This window comes from Parasteatoda tepidariorum, chromosome 4, assembly GCF_982258835.1.
Source record: "Parasteatoda tepidariorum strain Cologne lab strain chromosome 4, Ptep-v5.0, whole genome shotgun sequence".
NCBI lineage: Eukaryota > Metazoa > Arthropoda > Arachnida > Araneae > Theridiidae > Parasteatoda > Parasteatoda tepidariorum.
Genome location: NC_141758.1, coordinates 12380450 through 12406343, shown reverse-complemented (window position 1 = coordinate 12406343; position 25894 = coordinate 12380450). Strand labels below are relative to the sequence as shown.

Genomic DNA, 25894 nt, shown 5'->3' with positions numbered 1-25894 from the left:
GAATTTATTAAACCAAGAGTCACAATTGATAATATGCCACTTTACAATATATATTTGCTGTCCAGAGCAAAGCGTATTCATACCTACCAACTCTTCCGGATTTTCGTGAAGATTTTATTTTCATTTTTAAAGTGGTAGCAATACTCAGGTTATTCCAATTAACTTATTGAATTATAATGATAATTATAAATGAGTTTGATCACCACTACATATAAATAATTACAATAAATATATAAAAGCATAATAATCCTTGCGCAAGCGAATTTCAACGGGATCAAAATATAAATATATTTTTGAGTCAGATTGTTTTACAACCGCTCTGAAAATCCATTCTCGGAAAGAGTGAAATTTGGCAGGTATGTGTATTCGTTCATGCCTCAAGCTGACGCGTTTTCGTAGAGAACGCGTATATAAGAAACGTCCGTAAATCTAGTGTAAACAGATCTTGAATATTTACACGTCATTGATTTGGTTTCAACTCTGCAATCGGTTTCTTTCAACACGCTACAGATTTTATGAAATTTAATGATACATTCCTAACCAGGGTTGTTTGAAATCCATTCGATCAAATACTATGAGCCTCCACTTCTCTCCTATGTAGGGAGTGGTAGAAAAATGCCGATAATAAATTTCAGTTTATGATGCGAAACCTTAAGGTCATATGAATTTTGTGTTTAATATTACTCTCAAAGGAGGAGATATGCATACTTGTATGCATGTAAACCTATACTTTACTTATAAACTTGTACATTTAGATAAAAAAAGAGCTAAACTAAAACTATTATTTTGGAATAAATCTATAGCTTTCGGAACAAAACTAATTTCAGTTTTGAAATTATCACACCTAAATTCGGTAAGATCAAATACTTGTGTAAATCCAACAAAATTTAGTTCGTAGTGTTATCATTGAATTTGTATAATTTAGAAGTAAATACAATTATAAAACAAGGGAGAAAATTGTATTCCCCCCTCCTCATTTTCTAATTATATTCTATAAAAAATATTGAAAGAATTTACTTACATTTGTCGGGTGCTGAAGCAGCATGAAAAAGAAAAAAATTACTGTTATGTTCTTTCTTCATTTGTTAATTAAAACAACTAAAATTTATTTTTACCTAAATTGAAAATGAAAATTTTTAAAATGCTTTTATTTTATTCATATATGTTATACGAATGTAACCGGGGAGCAATCCACCAGAAGCTGCGGACAGTCGTAGGGGAGGTGGGTCCATCGGCAGTGCCTTTTTTTTCTATATTTATGTTTGTGCCGTTCAAATACTAGACTATACGCCTAGTCTTACTTTATCTCATAGAGTTCTGTCTTATCCGATGACTCAGTGAGAGCCCACTAGGGCTGGTACTGACTAACCAGAACAAGTCCAATCAAGATGTAATGAATAGTTTTTAAATAAAAATAGTAGAAGTTTCTTTTAACGCTCACAAAACCAGCTATAAATGAAATTGTTTTGGTGCCAATGTTTATTCTTTTCCGTCTTACTTTCAGCCCAGCTCTTTGAAAGCGAAGAAGTGAGAGAGAGTTTTATGATCGATTGCTTCAGATTCTTATTTTCAATTCAAGAATGTCAAGAACTTTAGAGGACAAGGACTCTAACCCGTGACCTGTCTACCACTGAAGATATTTCTACGTCAGTACTACGTCGGCTCATTCAATAATATTCGGACTAACGAAGTCATTATAACTATTAATATGAAAACAATATTAAAAAAATATCAAATCGTGATTAAAAAAGCTAAAATTGTAGCCGCCACCTAAGATTCATTTTTCACCAGTAGTGAGTGGGAGATTGTAATTTACGAGTCTTGGTTATGCTATTTTAAAAAATAAAAAAAACACGAATTTATAGCCTAATCTATTTATTCTAATACTCTTTTTAAACCATATCCATTTTCGTAAAAGCACAATTTTAACTATGTACAAAAGAAAAACTGCAGGACAGAAGAAAGAAAGCGTAAAAATATCACAGACTAAATTCGCAAAATGAGTCTTTTTTAATATGTTGCTATTCTTTGCATTCTAGTAATGAGTCTAGCTAAATTATCCAATGATATTTGAACTAATGAAGTTGCTGCATGCAAACTCAACTTCAGCATTTATAACTGGAATAAAATATCCTGAAAACATTTACTTTTTGAACAAAAGACTCCTGTCTCTGTGATTTTATTTCCAGTGATGACAAACACTCGTTTCTGTGGTAACCAAAACTGAAAATTGTACATAATGATGGATTTTGCTTCCATTTAACACATATAGATTTGGTAATTTGAATACGTTTGACTTTTCGAACGGACTGATTATCGTGGCATAAACTCGTAGCAAAAATTCTAGCATTTATTCGTATGACTTAATTATTATTATTATTTATTTTTTGAATTACATTTTGACGAAACAAAAACATTCGTGCTCACGAAGATGCAAGGTGTTGGATAAAACTGTGGAAATAATTTAACACTATTTTAAGTATCTTTCTTTTGACAGAAACTGTTTTGAAAGATTTTACAGTGTTAAACATTATGTTGCATTATTGTAGGTAAAAACAAAACATTTTTTTGCATCATTGTTGGCACAAACTAAACATTACACTACATTGCATGACTGTTGGCACAATTTGAGAATTCCCGCTCAAAGCTTTTATAAATGGCAACGTTTTTACCCATACAAAATTTGGAACGACCGAAACGAGGAGAGGAAGTCAATAACTTTTATTTTTACTTTAATGTAAGCAATTATGAAATTATTCAGTAAGAGTAGGGCCTCCACGGGACTTAAAAATTTTAAAAAGCGGTAACGGAATTAAAACAAATGTCGATATTTTAATTTTTGTGTAACTTATAAAAATAATTTTTTCAAAGAAAGTATTATGCACGAAATTTCAGCTTCGAAACCACTTAACGATAAAGTCGTAAATTAAAAGAAAGAAATATCCTCTAGCGTTAAACTAAATTTACTACCCATACTAAAGCTTTTCAAAGACTACAAGATTACTAACAATGTGCAGCAATATTCATGTTAGAATCCTTTTATAAATATAGTTGTAATGAGAAACGAAAATAAGTTATTGACTTTATCCTTTCATTTTGATTGATGCAAGTTTTGCATGGGTAAAAAGGAAACATTTTTTATGAGTTTCAATCATAATTGTCAAAATTGTGATCAGTTTTGCCATGTAAAATCATCCAAAACATTTACTGATAAAAGAAAGATTGTAATCTGGAAGTGTTTCCGTTATTTTAATCAACCCCTGTATATTAATAACGTAAGGACTGTTATTTTGAGTTGAAATTAGCATCTTTTAAAAATTAAAAATGTTTACTAGATAGGTGAGTCTAGATAGGTAAACTAAGATAGGAGAATCTTAGTTTCCTAGAAAGTTTCAAGTAACACTTCAGTTTTTTGATATTGTATGTAAAGTTTCAAAATTGAAGTTTCGCTATGAGTTTAAGGTCCTGAAGCTACAATTTTTATTTTTCATTGAAAAAGCTACAACGAACGAATAAGTATTTTATGTAAATATTTAGTTTTCAGCACTTATTTTGTGCCCGCTAAGAGTTATATCAAGTGCTAATTAACAAGCTTTTACTTAGTTAAAGAGTGGGTGATGTGTTTTTAATTGAAGAGCTGAGTGGCTGCAGCGTGTGATATTTTCAGGGGCATGAATAGACATACAGTCTAGTATATAATCTAGCATATGGACTACACTGGGTACTAGTCTTCCAGATTGATGTCTTTACTCTAGTACTGGCTAGACATATAGTCTGGTTTATGGACTGCATATATATAAGTATTTAAAAAAAAATCGGTGCACGACCGATGGACCTACCTCCCCCACAGCGTCTGATATTCCTGAATGGTAAAAAAGGCTATGCGCAATATTTACAATACTTCTTAGATAGTATAACATACGCATACCTGACAACTTTTACGCATTTGGCGTAAAATTTTATTTTTATATTTAAAGTGGTAGTAAATATATACTATTTCTTCTTTTACGAACTTAATTTTTAAATGATTTTGATCACCACTATTCTTAAAAAAATTAAACATATATAATTATATGCGTTACTATCATGGTTATCAGATAATATAAATGAGTTTATAGCTAAATTAAATACTAAATTTTTTAGCGACGCTACTAAGTGTACCACCTCAGATTTCAACAACATTTTCAATCTAGATATTATTGAGGATAATGTTAATTATAGCCCTGTTACTGCCTTTTTAACTTCTGATTGTATAATTTCAAAGTACTTTAAAAAATTGAACAACATCACATAACAACACAAACACACATAGATTATAACACCAGGAGGTAGCTTGCCCGGGGCAAGAGCAACCCGAAAGGGTCCCAACTGGGTGAGCTGCCCTTCTGATAATTTTCACAGTGAGCAACCCGGTACGAGCGGTAATAACCGGGACGGCCGGGTCGCTGTGCTAGCAGAGAAACACTAATATACACAATCACTACTCAAACCCTGTAAATATCTTGTAAATAATGTACATAGCTTATTTTACTTTCCCTGCCCATATTTTATAATTGTTTATCTTATATGCTTTTGACAAACTAGAATTAGTTCAATGTGCTCTATATCATTATCTTTGATTTTTTGGAGCTCACTCCTACCCCTCTTCTTTATTGTATGTTATAATATTATATATGTCTTTTAAGCTTATGTTTTACAGAATACGATGAATCGGTTGGTGGCCCTTCGGGCCAAATACCGAGCTCCCACTAATATCAAGCATCAAGCATCATCATGGTTATCAACTTGAGCTTCATTAAATACAACGTATTTTTTCAGCTTAAAATTTAAACTTAATTCCATTTTAATACCACTGGGGAAAGTCATAATGGAAGTGATTGTAAGTTGGCAGGTATGCATACGGTAAGAAAAAGGCTACTAGTGAGCTGTGTGTGATATTTTCAGAGTTAAGTGCTCTCTGCTAACGCAATTGATCTTTAACAATCTTGCATATATTCCATAATTTTTATTTTAAATCAGATAGTAGTAAATAAAATTATTTAAAGCACTATTATTGCACATTTAAATTAACTTAAAACCTAATAGTTTGAGCTCAGATCTTCAATTATGAACAATTAAAATAGTCATTAAAAATTTTTCGCGCAATATCTAATTACATATTCATCCATTTAGATCTTGAATTGTGAATGAATTGAATTATTCGTTAAAAAATTTCTACACAGTACTCTAATTACATATTCATCATTTCGGATCTTCAATTGTGAGTGATTAAATTATTTGTTAACAAATTTCTACACAGCAATCTAATTACATATTCAACCTCTCAGATCTTCAATTGTGAGTGATTAAATTATTCGTTAAAAATATCTCCACTCAGTACTTCTAATTACATGTTTTTGAACGCAAAACTTTGATCTACAACAGTCTTACCCATTCCACCTAAGAAGTAACTAGCATTCTCATGGGATACTTTGTACTGCCAAGTGACGAATTCATCAAGTTTTCCACGTACAAAATCCTCGTACAAGTTCTTTTTCAGTCGTCTGCAACCCACAGTCAACTGAAGTGGCTTCAAGGGCTGACGTAGTGGTGGAGATAGGCGATCCGGGTACTTCACAAAAGCTTTCCTCTGGGCATTAATGTATAGCTAAGAAGAAATGCGTTTATTAGTAACAATACAGTTTAAAAGCAGCTAAAGTAACAATGCAAACAATATTAACGATAAAAGGCACTTTTATCATCGTCAACAAACACTGAACATCAAAACAATAGTAATAAAATAACAATAAAATAAAATAACAAAATAATTGATAATAATTGCCTCATTTCATTTTAGCTGACTTCAATAAGCCCTGAATAATCATATCTTAACAACAAAAATAATGAAACAAATAATATTACTGATTATTGATATTCATTATTCAAATTCATATACAAAATACAATTAAACATTGCCAATAATAAAAATTTTATCAGAGATAATTGTTTATATTTTATTTCACACTTGCTGAATGCTCAGATTTAGTAAGAACGGATTTAGTTTTAACGGAGTAAGAAAATACAAGTTTTGCTTTCCCTGTAATGGAGTATAAAGTTGGTTAGTATGCTCTTTCGTTTCAGCTACAGTAGTCTGAAATGTGTTAACATTGCAATTAACATAGCCACAACTTAAAAAAACTATCCCCTATCCCATTCATCATTAAATTACATACAGTAAGGAATAAACATTGATTTAGCAAACATTGTGGTAGCCTTACATAAATACATCATCATCAATATTTATCTGGGCGCCTGGGGCCTTTTTCCCATTCGTCTTGAAATGTGATCTTTAGGGTGGTTCTTTCTGGTAATTGAAATGCAATTGCATACCTGCCAACTTTTAATCCCTTCCATTATCATTTTTCCCAGTGGTATTAAAATGGAATTGAAACTTCAATTTTAAGCAAACAAATACTTTGTATTAGAGAAAACTTAAGTTGACTACCATGATAGTAACGCATCTTAATATATGTGCATAATTTTTGTGAGAATAGTGGTGATCAATATCATTTAAAAATTAAGATTACAAAAGAAAAAATAGTATATAATTACTACCACTTTAAATATGAAAATAAAATCTTGCGGAAAATCCGGAAGAGTAGACAGGTATGCAATTGAAGTAGACTTACATAAATTCAATTAAATGGTGAATTATATAACCCTACGAATTAATTAGAAATAGTGGTGGATAAAATCTACTAAATTGAATTTATTAAACCAAAAATCATAATTGATAAACTACGACTTTAAAATACATATTCGCTGTCCGGAGCAAGTTGGCATCCCCGAAAGGCTTTTTTTTACAACATTACAATATTTGGAAGTATTGAAACAATATGATGTTGAGTCACATCTAACGCAAGCAGTTTTGATAAAAATTCCTCTAGTTGTGCTGTCGTACATAAAATGAAAATTCTGAAAACTTATAAAAAAACTCATCAAGAAATCTATCACATCAAATACCTATCAATGAAAAAGTTTCGAAAAAATATCATGTTAAAGGAAAATGTGACTTATTACTACAAAGCCTTCATTTGTGTTTTAACTGAATCTAGAATTTTATGAAGTACGTGTTTAATATATTTACATCCAATCCATCTGCCTGACTCCAAGTGAAAGCAACACTGCTCCATGTATCGTTGAGCACAATTCCTGCTACGTAAACAGACCAAACATTTTCCCCAGTTGAAACGACGGCGTGCATGTAGATGCCTTTGTAGAAAACAGCCACACCAGGAATGCCTTCGATGTCCCCTCCTGTTGATGAACAATTTGAATTAATTATTTAAAATAAATTAATTTACATAAACTCACAGGATATAAAAACCACGACCGTGAAGAAAATTAAAATAGGGTAACTAAGTTTTAGCTTGGTCGGTGAAAAATATTTACATTTAGCTTCCATCTAAGCATTTTAGAAACAGCCCTAAGTTTTCTTTTTTACTTGCCAGCATGAATAGAAATTTTTTTATCTGTATATACCCCAGATGGCAACAGTATGGAAAAGTTTAAGGAATGGTGACCAATGTCTCATGATGTTATCATAATATAGACTTTATTAAATCATTTTAACAGAATGATAACAGTGAGGAAAAAATGACAATTGTTAAATTCTAACCCACGCATGCGCTGGATTCCGCTTCACTGTGCTTGCTCCTTACGTAAATAAATTTTGATGTTCCATCTACATTCTATGTTAATCTTATCAATAAATAACTTATCATTAAATAGTTATAGCTGTTTGTAATCGCTACATTAATTTTGAATTACCCTTTACAATAAAAACATGATGGAATAAACGTAAAGATTTTCTTCTCGATGCGTTTTTATGACAGAGGTATTTTTTCGAAGTCGACCGCTGATGAAAAACAAATATGAGAAATTTTAAAATGAAAAAAATAAACTATTAAGTCTAGAAAATTTCATTTTACTTAATTTTATAACCGTCGTTGAACTGCCGACCCAATTTTAGGGTTAACGACTACTAATGTTCAACTTTGTAGTTTTCTAATTTTACACTCAATCCCAGGGCTCGAAAAAACTCAAAAATTTTACCCGTCCTCAAGGACGGCTTGTCCAACAATGTACCCGTCCTCATTTGAAACTAACCCGTCGCTTCTAAATAAATAAAAATATAATTTTCTCTTATTTATTACTAACATTTATATAAATTGCACAATGAATTAGTAGTTACTAGGATTACAAATACTAGGATTGCATTATACAGTAATAAAAGGTATACTAATAATTACTAATAGGAACCTAGTATTTCTTTTATAAAATAATTTATTTCTTTTATGAAATAATTTGTTTCTTTTATGAAATAATTTCTTTTATGAAATAATTTAAATGACAAATGTCAAGTTATCTGGAATGTCAATTTATCCGAGGGTACTGCCTTTTTTAAATGAATCAAATATGACGTTTGCCAGTTCCACAGTCAAGCTAATGATTTACAGAGGTTTCTGCACAAAAATCTGAAAGGGGTTTTCCATGTAGGTAGATGTTCATAATTGCGTTTAACGCTTCTTGTTTAAGACCAGTAAGTAATGTTTTTTTTTGTTAGTCCATTGCTGAAAAGTCCCTTTCAACTGCTGCAGTACGGGAGACAGAGAAAACATCAATTCCACCATGCGCAGTATGTTGCTGTATTTCTAGATTAGAGGGTCATTTTAGAAGTGAGGCGCTAAACTCTTGTAAGATAACAAAAATTGAAAATGTATCACCAACTTTAACGGGAAAATGGCCGTCCGCGCGGACGTCGGATTCGAGAAATTCGTTGTCCGCTGGGAATTTTTGACCGCCGAGGACGGGCGGACGGGTGGTTTTTCGAGCCCTGCTCAATCCAGAAAACAAGTTGTAATTCCTGGATCAAGTACTAGGGAGAAATTAGCCTTTGTGAAGGACTTTTTGATGGAATTAACCCACATTTGCGGTACATGGTGAGGGAAAACACAGAAACCTTCTACGATTAGCCTGACGGCAAGGGGACTCTAACCCATGATCCGTCTGCCATTGAGGATTCTTTTACGTCAGCACTGTGGCCGGTGCGAATTCCTAACTTTTCGGAGGACATCTTAACCATTTGGCTACAATTAATTTGCATCTGGACTTTTATATAAAAATTAAATTTTATGTATATATGTATCTGATTAAATTATGTTTTCTAACTAATTAACACATTGCATGCGAACAACTTTCCAAAAAAATTATCACAGATGTAATAGATTAAAACTTTAAAAAAGTGGTAGGCAGGATTTCATTAAAGTTGTAGCAGACTTGCCACTATAGCTACAATTTTAATTTTAAAAAAATGCAACGAACAATTTTAGTACTGATTATATATCTACTGAATCAGTTACCATTGTGATAATCACGAATAGATAATTCCTTTAAAACAACAGACCGGAGACGAAGTAGTTTTGGTACCACTTTTTAATATATTTACCTGATCCGCATGCAATGTGTTAAATGACTAATACAGTATACTGTCGACATCTCAAAGTCGAAGGGACGCTACAGAAAATGTCGGGATAGCGAGCTTTCGATATAGCAAGCTCAGAACTAAATATGTTCTGAAAAAAGTAGAAAACTATATTCAAAAATATTACTCTACAAAGTGAAACATAAGAATAACTACTAAAAAGCATGTATGTAATGATAGTTGATTATAAGTCTAAATATACGAGAATTATTATTTTATTTTTGAAAGTAAGAAAAAAAATAATTATGCATATAATAAAAAATAATTGGTTTACAAGGAGCTTACAATATGTTTTTTTCCGAAAAAAATCATTTTCTATTTCTAAAAAAGTTCGAAAGTTGAAAAAGTTTTCAAAAGTTCGACAAAGCAAAATTTTGAGAAGAAAGCCTTCGACATAGAAATACAAATTAAAATTATGTAGATTTGAAATGCCAAGGAACAATGCTTTCGAGATATCGAAAATATACTGTATATTACTTAAACTACCACTAGGACAAATATTTTTCGAAAATACCGTATTTGTTGGAGAGTATAGTCGAACGATACCTGTGCTGAATAAATATCTTTTGCTTTTATCCTTCCTATGAAAGAGCAATTTAGCAAATATACTGGCGGAAAAGCCATTTTTGCAGTTTATAGGATTTCGCCAACACTTATTGTGTTCTTCAGATGCTTTGCCACGAACTGCTCTGCTCAGGTCATCAATTTTTAAGCACGATCTTTCGGGTTTCTCTTCATTGTCGCCAAAGTCTGCCGAGTTACCAAATCCATCCAGGCCATCCTCCGACGTGTGGACCGGTCCATCGTTGTAAACTGGAGTTCCGGCAGCGGCTAAATCCGACAGGTAGAAACTGGATGTGGAAGCAAACCTCGTATCTGAAATGATAACAGTTAGATGCTGAGATTCAACAAATAAGTTACACATGACTTTATTTGGAAATTAATCCATTGATTCATCTTTTCCCCAAACCGCCAACTGGGGAATGAAATTTTCTACACAGATCGGTCGGCATGCATTGTTAAAACAGATCAACGCACCACAAAAATATAGGAAGGACAATAAACAATTTACAATGAACAATAAACTTTTAAAAATCAACACTTAACATTTCCAAATTTGAAAAGGAACAATAAACAGTCAATTTTAATCTGAATTTCAATTATAGTCTGATCATTGAGAGTTCAATATTGTTCTTGGTTTCTAATTTAATTGGTTAAGCCCTCCGTTATCGTGGGAGTAGTTCCCACAGTTCTAGTCACAGGGAGTTCTAGTCCTTGACAGGTGAAAAGACAGCTTGAAATCTTAATGTCTGCTTGGCAAATCAGGCGTACGTTGGTAGAGAATATTCCTATTTTGAACTAGTGTTCTTGGCAGTCATGGTCAGCCATTTGTTTAAAAATCGCTACTGCCTCTTTTCAGGATTTACAGTTTCCATTAATCTAGAATGACTTTCCAAGATTCATCTTTGATATTTTTGACGCATCATTATTATTCATTTCATTAAAATTTGTTAAAAAATATATCGTTTTAGTGTAGCAGGTGCAATTTCTTGTTGAGGTCATAGTTCTGATTTTTTTCCTCTAGAAAGTCTGCCTGATCATTACCTTCGATACCATTGTGTGATAGAATCCACTAAATAAAAATATTTCTAATGTTTTGATAAAGTATAAAGTTTGATTTCTTATGTGATCTCAGTTTCAAAACAATTGTTCTGTGGTTGATATTCAATCAACCAGAATAATCATTTTTAAGAACATATTTGATATTGCTTTTAAGTTCTCTGGTGCTAGATATAACAAATTGTTCTACCCATTGTGTTACAGTATTTAATATACTGTATAAAATTTTTATTTAAAAAATGAGTTCGATTGTTTTCCTTTTTGCCAACTTTTTGAATGGCTAAGTAAGCATGCCTTTAGTTATTTTTTGCCGTCGTATCGATGAATTTAGCTATGATTTGATTTGAAAAATATATCACTTTTTTGAAAGGATAAATGCATTGGAAATGTAACAAAATGTATAGTTCAACGAAGATGTATCATGTATAATATGTAAATATATAGTACTTAATAAGTATGGAACAAAGTATACAGTACTAAACAGGAAGATAACAGAATGTATAGTACTTAAAAAATACAGAACAGAATGCATAGTACTGAATGCTATACCTATTTTTTTAAAATCTAGGAATGATTTTTCTTGCACGTTATACCTGATGGATCCGGTGTAGTTGTTGGCGGTGTGGTTGTAGTTGGCGGTTTTGTTGTTGTAGTTCGCCTCGTAGTTGTAGTGGTCGGTTTCCGGGTAGTTGTCGTGGTTGTTGTAGTTGTGGTTGCTTTAGTTGTTGTAGTAGTTGCAACAGTAGTTGTAGTTGTCGAAGTTGTTGTGGTTGTAGGTTCAGGTGTTGTTGTAGGTTCCGGAGTGGTAGTGGGTTCTTCAGTTGTTGTCGTAGTAGGTTCCGTTGTGGTTTCTTCTGTGGTCGTAGGTTCCGTTGTAGTAATGACGGTAGTGGTAGTCGCTTCTGTAGTAGGTACTACTTTAGGTGGTTCTGGTGTCATCATAGCTGTTGTCCTTTTTAACGCGTCGTCTAAAAACACAGGCGTCGCCTGATTTGTTTCAAAGAGTTTTGATGATTAACTACAACTATAACTAAACATTTTTCTACCTATTTCTATTACTGCAACTAAGAACACAACTACTGATTTCTAACACTACTAGAAAAACTGTTTTTATTTATTTCCATCCCTTTCTGTTACTATATAACATGATAATTGAAGAGCCTAATGGATGCAGCAGGTAAGGGACATTTTCAGGGATATTTACTTGTCAGAAAAAATTGGTCGAATCAATATGGTTATGTTTAATATAATAGAATTGTTTTTGCCATCACTTTAGTTATATATCAAATCCAGATTAGTTTTGAGTAGTTTTGTATTATTTTTATTCTCAATTACTTAGCGGTGAATAAAATAGGCAAAGAAATATTAATTTCATTACCTAATGATTTTATTATAAAGTAGTTTGGATACCACATTTTTCTTCTTACTTTGAACAGGGCCACTTGCCTAGTTCTTCCACTCAGCTCTTCAATTTTAATAGCATAAATGAGCTAATAACTAATCACACATAGTAGTAAATTAAAGTTCAGAAATGAATTTTAGTAACAACATCATGACAGCTATTTAATTCAAATATTCAAAAATATAGGTTTTATGATTATAACACCACATTATTTTGCTAAGTAATAGTTTAAAAATAATTTTAAAAAAAAGTTTTCTATAATTTTAAAGGATATATTTTCCATCTTCAATCTAATAGTCGTCGTTCTTTTCTCCTGAAAAATTAGATTAACATAGGATAAATTATTTCGAAGAGATTTTATAACACAAAAAATATTTTATGAAACATATATAACTTGGACTTGGTTCGATTTAATTTGTCTTTTAAACACGCGTTTTTTTTCCAATAAGTCTTGTTGGCATTTTTAAAATTGTCCAATTTTATTTTATAACCGACGTTGGACAGCTGACCCAATTCTGGGTTACGACTATGTTCAACTTGCAATTTCAAACCTAATCCTGAAGACAAGAAAACTCCTGAAGAGAAATTTGCCTTTTGGCCTTTATGGCGGACATTTAGATGGAACTAACCTACATTTGCGTTACACGGGGAGGAAAATCACGGAAACCTTTCTTGTTTAGAATGATCCGTTTACGGCTGAGGATACTTTACGTCATCACTATGATCGGCGTTAGCCGATTACGGAATTTGTTTCGACCAGTCATTGCTGAGATTTGACCCCGGTCACCTCATTGGGAGGCGAGCATTCTATCCCCTGACCTACCACAGCTTTAATTTTTCAAATATTTAGTAAATAGAATTAGTCCTGGTCGATCCGGATAACTGGCACTCTAAGGCAGAGGTTCCCCTAAAGCATCCCTGGGTGACAGCGCTTCCAAGAGTTAGGATATTTCTAATCAGTAATAATATTTATATTCAATTCATAATCCATAATTAATTAAACATTTTGCTTGCTTCTGTGAACTTTCTTATGTGTAAAAGGTGAATAAAAAGGATTAATATTTAAAATATATATATAGATATTTTAAATAACAATATATTAAACAAATTATGAAAAGAATAAACATTCATAAAAATTTCATAAATATTTCTCATCGAGCTTTTCAATTCAAAAAAAAAAAAAAAAAAAAAAAAAAAAAAAAAAAAAAAACTAAATTCAAGAATAAAGAATTACGTTTCTCTGATAACTATTCTCATAATTTATAACAATTCTTTTTTAAAAACTCATAATTGAGCTTATTAGTTTTTAGCATATACATACACAAAAAATTCATAATATTAAATATTTAATTCTATTCATTAAATAACTTCAAAATAATCAGTAGTCTTTTTTTTGGTTAGTATATTCGCAGATTCTAATGAATTTTTTTTAATATCAATATATAATTTTTTTTTCTAATCCTCCTGAAGAAACTCGACAATTAAGGTTCCTTTGCAGAAAAAAATTGGGAACTACTGCTCTAAGGCAGCGGTTCTGAAATGGTGTTCCGCATACCTCTGGGGTTCCGTGGAAGTTCGTTTGTACTTTTTAAAACCCGTGATGAGTTTTGAAACTTTTGATTATATTTAAATATAACCTATAATTCATAATTTATTTGACCTTTTGGTTACCAGAATGGATTTATTTTAAGTAAAATGCTAATGAAATAAAAATGGCAATTTTTAAAAATTAAGTATAACATTTCTTATAATCTATATATATATTTCTCTTACACGGCGATAAAAAAAAAGCCTCATTACAACTCTCCGAATGGCAACGCTAGAAAATCAACCAATAATTGCCGCTAAAAATGTCACATGCCAAATCTAGATTGGGTGGCTCAACATATAGCGCTTCTAAAAACGGATACGGAAATAACCAGAGTGTAAAATATTATGTGCTTATGCACATCGTATTTTTTGTTAAATAATTTATTTATTATATATCAGTTTATAGATGGTAACGAGAAGAGTTTTGTGGTTGCTATGGTGACTAATTAGAAGGTAAATTGTTTTTTTGAGTGAGTGTGAGATTTGTTTTTTGGAACTGCGATGCTGTAATTTTATTGTTTAGTTAATAAATCTTCCTTTTATATTAAACGCGATAGTAGTTTCCTTAATTATTTGATTCGAAGTCCTTGGAGTTTTATTTGAGGTCAGTTTATTTTGTATTTTTTGACAAGAGAGAGCATTCTCACCAAACGAGATTTCTTCCGAAATTCAATGTTTTGTTTATGCAGGGTTTTTCCATTGCAATTTCTCTTATTTCAATTTTTAATATACTTAATTATAGCCAAAATTTTAACCTTTTTAAAGAGATATCAGTTTTAGAGATTTTATCTTAAGATTTTATACTATAGCACATTTCTAATAGGTTTAACGAATTACGTGTCATTCATTTGAATTCAAATTTATTTTAATGACTTAGTATTTACTAAAAAGATGTAATTTTTTTTTTAAAAAAAAAGTTGTTATATGGATTTGAATGATTGTTTCGAATTCTTAGAATTTTGTGCATTTGCAATGCACCTAAGTTAGTAGCGAGCGAAGCGAGCTTGGTTTGCGAAGCAAACCATATAAGATTGCGTAGCAATTTTCGGGGGTTGGCGAGCGTTAGCGAGCAGGGGGCACAGCCCACTAGTTAAATATAATATTTCCTATAACAATGTAATGAACAAATAATGAAAATAACATACATTCATAAAATATTGCATTAATATCTCCTATCGCGTTTTTCAAATCAAAATAAAATAACGAAATTTAATAAAGAAATGTTTTCCTTACAACCATTTTCAACATTTATATATAGTAGTTCTTTTAAGTTCTTATTTTCGTAACCATAAACCTGCTTCTTTTTAACCATTTTCAATTTATCTATGTACACCAGAAATAAATTCATAACCTTGCCTAGCCTATTCATGACCTTCCATAAGGACTACAAATTTAACTGTCCGAAATTAAACATAATTAAAATCTTAGAAAAATCTTATAACTTCTACCTAAGTATTTTAAAAATAATCTTTTATGGGTAACAGCTTTCATAATTACCTTAATAAACTTAATTTACTAAGTCGGGTTTCCGCAAAAGAAGGTTCATTATTTAGGGTTACGTAACCAGAAAAAAAATTGAGAACCGTTGCACCGTATTTACTGAACCGTATTTACGAAAACCAATTTTTCATTTAGTAGTAATTGTCCAGAAATGTGTTTAAATTTCAATAAATTATTTTTTAGCACCTGGAATTTCGAATAACTTCTCAATGAAAAGTTCAAAAACAGTTAACACGAGAAGAATAAAAAAAAATTTTTTTTATATCAATATCTGAAATAAAATAAATGAATTTCTTTTGTAAGAAATTCTTGCTTGGAGCGCTACATTTTAATCAAATCTAATATGAATCGATTTATAAGCATGCATATTTTAAAAAACTTCTATCGTTAAAATGATAGAGGCGTAGTATCATAAACAAGTTCATTCAAGGTTCATGTTTAAGCACGGAATTTAGTAAGCACGCAAACTTGTTTTTCACTGGAATTTGTGTAATGAAAATCTTTTACAATTTATTGACAGGTAACACTAACAAACTGACAATGCAATTTGTCACAAAAAATTATTTAAATTTATTTTATGTTTTGAAAAATTTATTTGGAATAAGACAATAATATTTATAATTAATGAAACCAGTAAAATAGAAATTATTTAAAAAAATACATTTGGGTAGAACATTTAATATCTTCAGAAAAGCAAATCAGAAACCGATTGATATGGAAATTAAAAACATAAATGGAAATGGATAGGTCATGTACTACGTAAACCTCAAAAATTTTAAGTAAAACAAGTTTTTGATGGGAACCCTCAGAGCAATAGAAAAAGAGGAAGACCCAAAAAATATTTGGAGCAGGATGATTGTAAGCGATTAAAAATCAAAGGACAGACATGGAGAGAGTCATAATATGTAGCCACACATAGAGTGAGATGGAAAACTATGATAGAAGCCTTATATGCTCCAATTCAGAGTGAAAAAGAATATGTATGTATGTATTTAATATAAACATATGGCCACCACGTTATAACAAGATTAAATTAAATTGATTGATTGACAGGCAAGAAAACATATTGGTGTTTACTGGAATAAATACTGTTTTAAATTGAACTTGTAAATAATTTTGGCAAACTATTGAATTTTTGAGCTTCCTACCACTAATTTAATATAACTTTTAAAAATATTTTTATAATAAGTTAGTGGTAGTGTTGACATAATTTTCTGACATACATATTACCCAGTTGTCGCGAATATTTGTTCAGTGGTAACAATTTATATTCAAATATTTGATTAACAGTTACATAATCTTCGGGTTTAATAGAGATGGTTAACATAAGAAAACTAATTTTGCGTGCAGCTACACACTGAGCTACATACTTGTTCCAGTTCGTAGTGGCGCATTCATAAATTTTCAAAATGACACTGAATTCTGAAAATTTTTGTGTCTTATGCTCTACATCTTCACTTAATAAAATATTTTGTTTAAAACAGAGCAGTTGGTATGCCTGAAAATAAATATGCGGCCGGCTACAGCAATACAATTAAGAGTATATATATATATATATATATATATATTTATATTTATATATATATATATATATATATATATATATATATATATATATATATATATATATATATATATATATATATATATATATATATATATATATATATATATATATATATCAACGAATATCAACGAATAAATTAATATCAAATCGGATATAACAAATATTTTGGACATTCACCAAAGCAACTACGTGATTGTTGACGATATATATATATATATATGATTGATATATATATATATATATATATATATATATATATATATATATATATATATATATATATATATATATATATATATATATATATATATATATATATATATATATATATATATATATATATATATCAACGAATATATATATCAACGAATATCAACGAATAAATTAATATCAAATCGGATATAACAAATATTTTGGACATTCACCAAAGCAACTACGTGATTGTTGACGATATATATATATATATATGATTGATATATATTATATATATATATATATATATATATATATATATATATATATATATATATATATATATATATATATATATATATATATATATATATATATGAGTTATATATATATATGATACTGTAAATAACCGAAATCAACGAAATCAAGAGAATGCCGACTTTCACCGGTGAACGTCAACAATCACGTAGTTGCTTTGGTGAATGTCCAAAATATTTGTTATATCCGATTTGATATTAATTTATTCGTTGATATTATTATATTTATTCGATATTTTAATATCTTCTGAGGATAGATTAGGAGAAGCATCAGTGTTCGGAGTACCGGTTAAATGCATACTGGGCAGTGGCACTTGACCCTCAAAAAATACTGATGTAGAGCATACCGGACAAATGTATGCCAAACAGTGGCACTTAACCTTAATAAAAACATCAGTGTAGGGTATAGTGGGCAAATGTATATCGAAATTATAAAGCGGAAAAAATTTAAATAGCATGTTACTAATATATTTTAAATAAAAGAATAAGAATATACTATTATGTGTGTTACATACCTGCCAACTTTTAATCCCTTCCATTATCATTTTTCCCAGTGGTATTAAAATGGAATTAAAACTTCAATTTTAAGCAAACAAATACGTTGTATATGAGCAAACTTAAGTTGACAACCATGATAGTAACGCATATTAATATATCTGCTTAATTTTTGTAAGAATAGTGGTGATCAATATCATTTAAAAATTAAGATTATAAAAGAAAAAAATAGTATATAATTACTACCACTTTAAATATGAAAATAAAATCTTCCGGAAGCATTTATGAAATTTATTATCAGACTTTTATGGTAACACTGTTACCATAAAAGTCTGAAATCAAGAAAATGCAGACTTTAACCGGTGAATGTCAACAATCACATAGTCGCATTGGTGAATGTATGAAATATTTGTTACATCCGATTTGATATTTATTCGTTAATGTTATTATATTTATTCGATATTTTAATATGGTCTGAGGATGGATTAGGAGAAACATCAGTGTTCGGAGTAAGAGATAAATGCTTACTGGACAGTGGCATTTATCACGTTGAATGCCACGTTAATTTTACATGGCTTTTTTAAATTTTGAAGCTCTCTACTTATATTTATGCGTTTATTATCTATAGATTTATAACATGCAAATTTCAGAATACCTGCTCTATTACTCTTTAAAAAAAATAAAAGTACCGTAAGAATCATTGTAATTGGGGGGTTTATAGTTTCTCTGACATAACTTTTGGGAAATATAACAAACAGTTACTATCGCATAGCTAGCGGGCGGCGAACCCATCTCGGGCGTACCTTTAAGGGGACACCAAATTCATGAAAAATAAATAAAACTGAATTCCAGGGTTAAATGCTTTTCTTTTTTAAATATCTCAAATCTTATTCGATAATTGCGGGTCCCATAACTTCTTCGAATATTTATTCGATTTTCCTAAAAAGTGAACAGGATTTCTATTAATATTATTTTGCAAGTATAGGCTTTTATTTATTATTTTTTTTAAAAAATGAGTAAAAAATGTCCTTTCAGTAACCCCTTACCGTCAATAAAAAGCAATAACACAATCAAAAACATTTAAGTGTAATAAAGACTGCACTAGTAACATGAGGCCGATATAGTCTGGTAGGTAGGGCGTTGGGCGTATGTCCAAGTGATCATTAGTTTAACCCTGACCAGCAGAAGACTCCCTATGAAGTAAATAGTGCACGTGACTGGTGCAATCAAGATGACTTGTGCACGTTAAACCTGCCGGGACACAAAGTCCACCAGGTTCCCATAAAAAATCATACTTTTGGGGGGACTGAATTGGAGATTGATCTTTCTCTGATTCAGGTCAAAATTACGATTTGTGGGTGAATGAATGGATCCGCCTTGTAAACGGATTGTGACATGTGCGTGGCTAAAGTCGTATTCTTTTCCATAAATGGAGCCGCTGAAAAATGCAAAAATCACCCTCTGCCTTAAATAATCCTGATTTCACCAAGAAGGCTTGCTGGACTGTGCTGACGTAAAATATCATCAGTTGTAGATGGATCATGGATTAAAATCCCCCTGCCTAACTGTGGGAGATTTTCGCGGTTTTTCTCTCCATCTAACGCAAATGCGGGTTTGTTCTATAAAAAAAAGTCTTCCGCGTAAGCTGGTTGTCTCTATGTTTGAACCAGGAGTTCCCTTGTTTTCTAACATGGGTTCAAATTTGCAAAGCTAAGGAGTAGAACATTGGTAATTGTTCACTCAGAATTGGGTAGGCTGATAAAATAAAATAATAAAATTCGTGTTTGATGGAATTCCTTAACAACTCCGTACTACATTTGTAATAGGTACTTTTCATTAAAAAAATCTAAATCATTTTTTCATTTGAAAATACAGTTTTTTAATCGATTAAATAAAATGTTATAGTACAATTTTTTAATCGATAAGAAATAGAAGCAGAATTTCATGCTGACGTGATGGATTAATTAAATTCGTATCACGCATAAAAATACTTAACAATACTTTTTACATAAAAAAGAATTATTTAGCACATTGTAAATGCAACTATTATTTGTCAAAATCTACGATTCTGTCAATATTTTAGAATTTTGACTAAATACTCTAGCAGCAGCTGAAGGCGTGGCTTTTGAAGAATTAGAGGCTTATTTTGAAGGTTAAAATCCTCCTCTCTTTCAGTTTATGGAATCGTTATGAGATGAAAATCGATAAGAAATACATTATTGAATAACATCGAAGAGAACCAGTCTACGGAGAGGAGAATAATGAGGTTAATATTTCATAAATTGAGTAGGATTTATGTATAAACACGATATAAAACAATTGCAAAGATTAATGACCACAATTGAAAAACTAAACATTGAAAAGCTGTTATTGGCCTACCAAAATTACTAAAATGATAGAAAAATTTATTTATGGAAGGAATTTCTAGTTTTTAAAAGCTTATGATAAAATGTTTTCGATCATCTCAATAAATTAACATTTTAAAGAAACAGTATAAAATATCGACGTATTGTGGACAAAAATATTTAAATTTAAGTGTTAGCTAAAGTCCCCAATTGTTTTGATAACAATTTTGTGAAAATCTTTAGCAATGAGCGTAAAGTTCGACAAATTTGGTGAAGATGATTAACTGGTCAGCCAACAACTAAGCTTTTTTTAAAATATATTATAGAGTGTTAGGTATTAAAAACCAAAGACTTATGGAAAATTTTGTTAACATTTTAAAATCCGCATCACAAGATAGCCATACCGCTACAAATCACATACCTACCTGTAATTACGGCGGAGAATAAGTTAAATGAATTTAAAAAAAATATACAAAAAATATTAATTTAGCTACCAGTAGAATAAATTTTTACAAAATTATATAATACAGATAGCCTTGTCTGAAATTATTAAATTGAACTATATAAACACGCAACAAATGTGCATTTAAAAAGAATAACTGGTTATAAAATTTGGAGCAATTAATGAACGTATACTATTCAGAAATCATAATTTTTTTTAAAAAAGATAAAAGAGTTTGTTTTAATATACCACTTTGTAAATAAATATTTATGTTATTAAACATTATTAATTTGTTAAAAATTATGTACCTTTTATGTTTTGTCAGTCTAAAATTAAAATAAATGCTCGCTTCTGCTGGCATATTTTATGTGAAGCAGTTACAATTATATCGTTGCACCTGTTCATGACTAGTTATGAAAAACTCATTAGACAGGGGTGCCACATTTTTGTAAAAGTTTATTCCAGCAGTAGCTAAGTTAATGTCTTAATTTATTACTCATTTTGTACCAGCTCTTTCCTGGGAGGTTATAAAATTGCTTGCAAAATTACTAAAAATTCTGAGAGCTTTGATTTTTTAAATGTCTATTACATTTATTTTCAAAACGTCTAATGATTAGCAGGGCAAAAACTAAGTAGGCCTGCAATAATTTAGGTTTGCAGAAAATGTTTATTAACCAGACAAGTCGCATAGTATATAAAAAATCCTAAACATTCTTTTATAAAAAAAAAGTGGTAGCCTTATATTCGTAAATGTATATATTAGATGTGCAATTTTGTTTGGTAGGATTGTTTCGTTACAAGTCTGTATATCTATGCAAATTTGTACATGCTCTTTTGAGCCATGTCATCGATGCCTCTTTAAGCTAGAACATTCCTACTGCGTTAACTCTTTCCGGTGCAGTGTTGTCAGTCAGGTAACATTAATTCAACAAATGCTACAAACCACTAGAAATGTGAAATAAATTGCTTTTAATCATTGAGAAACCACGAATCTATAACTCCACTTCAGAACCCCTAAATGGAACTCAGACTTAAACGTTTACTCTTCATCTCGATGATCTGTCCCATCCTAACTTATGCATCTCCAGCTTGGTGCAACATCTCCACATCACTCCTTAAAAAACTCAAAATATGCCAGAATAAAATCCTCAGGAAAATAACAAAAGCAAGATGGTTTATCCGCAATAAAAACATACATCGCGACCTCAACATAGATTTTTTAGATCATCATATTGCGAAGTTAAATTTCAGATTTTTCGAAAAGACCATAAATTGTGACACCACAGGATTCAACGAAATGTTTACTTTTGAAAACTTAAGAGAAAACATTGTTTATTTATAATTCGACCTGCCCTATTACCTCAGATCGATGGCAGCTCATTTTTGTAGTGACGTAATTTTAACTAGAATACAAAATATTTAATTTCCTTTTATTCCAATTACCAGAAAAAACCACCTTAAAGGCCACAATACAAGACGAATGGGAAAAAGGCCGCTAACGGCCCCAGGTGCCCAGATATATTTCGATGATGATGATGATTCTTTAACTCCTTGGGGACGGGTGAATCAGAAAAAGTATTCGTACAAAATCAGAATCAAGTTGTAATTAAATAAAAAACGGTAACTTAAATGTAGTCGTTGCTAATTCGACAAACTTACTATGCTTTTACTTTAATTATTGTTTGTTTAATCATATATATGGGTCATTCTCACAAAAACAGTCATTTTCATGTCCCCAGTATATTTTATGTTTGTTTTACAGCTTACGAAGAAAAAAAATTCAGGGAAAGTGTCCTTCAGAATGCAAGCTAACAAAAGAATAAAAATAAAATTATCAATTTTTATTTTTTATTTATTTTAGGTTATTAAAATATACCAATATGTCATTCCCTCACTTGTCCCCACTGCTGATTTAAAAAAAGAAAAAAATTGTTTCTGAAATACAAAATTTTTTTTTACAAATTCGTGTTTTTTGTTTCAGAATACTAAAATATAGAATTCAGAAAATCAATTTTAAATTAAATTTCTGATAAAAATATTAACACAGCACTATTTTAAACTTTGTCCCCAGTGTTTCGCGTCATTCCCTCACAACAATGTTCTTATCACCTGCAATCTTCTTAGAATAAAAATATTTTAATAAAAACTTCAGAAGTTAACAACTGGCATCATAGAACAAAATTGCAGTATGTTTCCATCTTCAACTTAAAGAAGCTTTGCTGTGGAATACATTTGAATGAATCAAACCAGGTAAAATTTTTTACATTTGTCATTCCCTCATGTCATTTTTTAGAGTAAAATAAAATACAACTTCATCGAGAAAGTGGATAATTATATGTTGCTTTCTTGTATGAATATAATTGTATGTGATTGACTTCAGAAATTCATTAGGCCTAACGGTTATTTTTAAATTTTATTGAATTCGTCATTCCCTCACTTGTGTATAAAGTGAGGGAATGACGCTGAAGTGAGGGAATGATTCAAGATGAGTATATTATTAAATTTTTTTTTGTTCAATTGTGCCAGCCAATTTTATTTCCCAAACCTGTAAATACTATTAAATATATAAGACTAAATTATAATAAATATTAGATATACTTAGTATGTGATCATTTTCAAACTTTAGGTAGATGTAACTTAGATAAAAACATGAATTAAAATAAAATATCATTCCCTCACTATTAGTGTCATTCCCTCACTTTTTAAATAGTGAAAATAATTAATTTACTTATTAATTAATTTGAAAAATGAATTAAAAAATTAATAAATTAATTTATTAAATTAATTAATTTATTTATTAAATTAAATTAATTAATTATTAATTATTATAAATTAATTAATTATAAATTAATTATTTAAAAAAATAATTAATTTAAATATTAAGTATAATTTATAGGATATATACTTTCTTTATAATGTCATTACATATTTCTATTAATATAAAAAGTTTCAGAGCTTTTTATTCACTTTACTTTTTTGGGATTTTATAAACTGAAAAATGACAGTTTTCGTGAGAATGACACATATAATCAATGTTGCTGGATGTTGGATATTGGGGTTATCTCGGCGTTTGGCTCGAAGCGCCACTAACCGATTCATCGATTCTGTTTTGTTGTATTCTGGGAGGTCCTATATATCTTTGAAGTTGTAGTATGTTGTAACAACAAGTCAAGTCCTTAAAGAAGTAAATCTTTAGTTTTGAAGGGAAAATCATCTTTGGAATGGGGAGATCCCCTTGAGTAGAGTTGTATGATAAAGTTAATAGTATTTTGATAGTATGCAGTCTGAGCATAAAAAGGCGGTAATTATAATCAATGTTAATTCAAAATATAACTAAATAGTTTTATTTTGAACAAAGTAATGGTGAATTGAATAAATCAAACAATTATAATCCCGCCCACAAATAAACTGCTAAAGAATTACTTTGATTACCAGCTTTATCTTTTTACCCTGGTTGATACGGTTTTATGCTGGCATGTATTTGTGACAGTCGGCGCGAAAGTGTGAAACAGCAACAGCATCGTAATGGGTACAGTCTCAGGTCACAGTAGCTAATGTCCTGCCAGTCTAAATTTTTTCATTCGAAATTTGCTACTCCGGAAATGGTTTAAGAGTGCCTGTGCCACTACCACTTTCTTTCGTAAAAGAACCGTTTGCATTACCAGGCCTGTAAACTTTCTACCTTTATATCAAAATTTCTTCTAGTGATCGATTGATTCATGCTTTGATGTATTATTATTGCTTTTATAAGTTTGATTCACAGTTATTTTTTTACCACTACTTGTAAATGACTCGAAAGTTTGTATAAAAAATCACTTTCTTAACTCTCTCTTCGGCATTTGACCATTTTTCCTTCGAGTGAGTCGTACCTATTTCATTCTCTTGCAATTATGTCTGATTTTACTAATTCTGAATTGATTTGAGAGTTTGAGTAGTTGCAAATTATGTAAAGGTTTCTGCCTGCAAATTGTAGTCATCAATTTACGCAACCATACCGATTAAGCTGATAATTCAACTACGCTACAATGGCTACTTATCATCATCATGGACGTGGCGGTAAGCGGCTGACTGAAAGACATGCACGTGACTCAACGACGGATGAGGAATGCAAGGATTTTGAAACCAAAATGGCTAAAGAGTTTGCAGACATGGAAAGGAGAATTAAAGAAGATGAAATGAAAAATAAAGAACTACTTGAGAAATTAAATAAGTTGGAGCAGTCTCTCATGCCTGTGCCAAATAGGCCTGAAATGCCGATTGCAACAGTTGATGTCACTGACATGGAAATTTATGAAGGCGGCCAACTTTTGGAACAGACGGGGAAAGCGTCAACCATTGATTCAGAAAGCTCAACCAAAAATAGCACAGAACCCCCTCCGAAAAAACGTAAAAAGAAGAAGAAAACGCAAACCAAAGTAAAAAAAACGAAAGATAATCTAATCATGACTACAACAAGCTGCCATTCTTCACCGACAGATACCGCCACTTTCTCACCACTACCAGATTCTTGCTTAGCTCCACCCATGGAGGATTCAAATGAAGCTGCAGCTCCACCCACAACTCCAGTAAAAGTGCTAACAACCAAGCATATTAAAGTCTTAATTCGTGGACTCCCAGCTGAACTAAACACAGAAGATATCTCTCATGAATTGGGGAAAGCAGGCATCTCAATCCAAAAAGTAATACAGTTTAAGAGAAAAGTGGGCGAGGCCTATCGGCTCCTCCCACTTTTTCTCACAATTCTTATAGAAACAGAAAATAACCAACAAATCTTCTCCGTCACCAGCATATGTGATGTCCCAGTCAAAATTGAAAGGTTCCGTGGCGAGAGAGGCCCGATTCAGTGCTTTAACTGCCAAAATTTTGGCCACACTCAAAAAATATGTAATTCACCTCCAAGA

At 30.8% G+C, this 25894-nt stretch overlaps 1 protein-coding gene across 1 annotated transcript in view; it reads right to left on the bottom strand.

Annotated features, from left to right (window-relative positions):
• LOC107456974 (adhesion G protein-coupled receptor D1) overlaps positions 1-25894 on the bottom strand; it is a 139737-nt gene that overhangs the window by 60818 nt on the left and 53025 nt on the right. The window contains exons 2-5 of the mRNA XM_071181981.2: positions 11737-12858; positions 10070-10399; positions 7127-7296; positions 5431-5647 (exon numbers count right to left, since the gene is read on the bottom strand). Of these exons, the coding sequence (XP_071038082.2) occupies positions 5431-5647; positions 7127-7296; positions 10070-10399; positions 11737-12085 (1066 nt within the window). The 5' untranslated portion in view covers positions 12086-12858. The remainder of the gene's footprint in view (positions 1-5430; positions 5648-7126; positions 7297-10069; positions 10400-11736; positions 12859-25894) is intronic.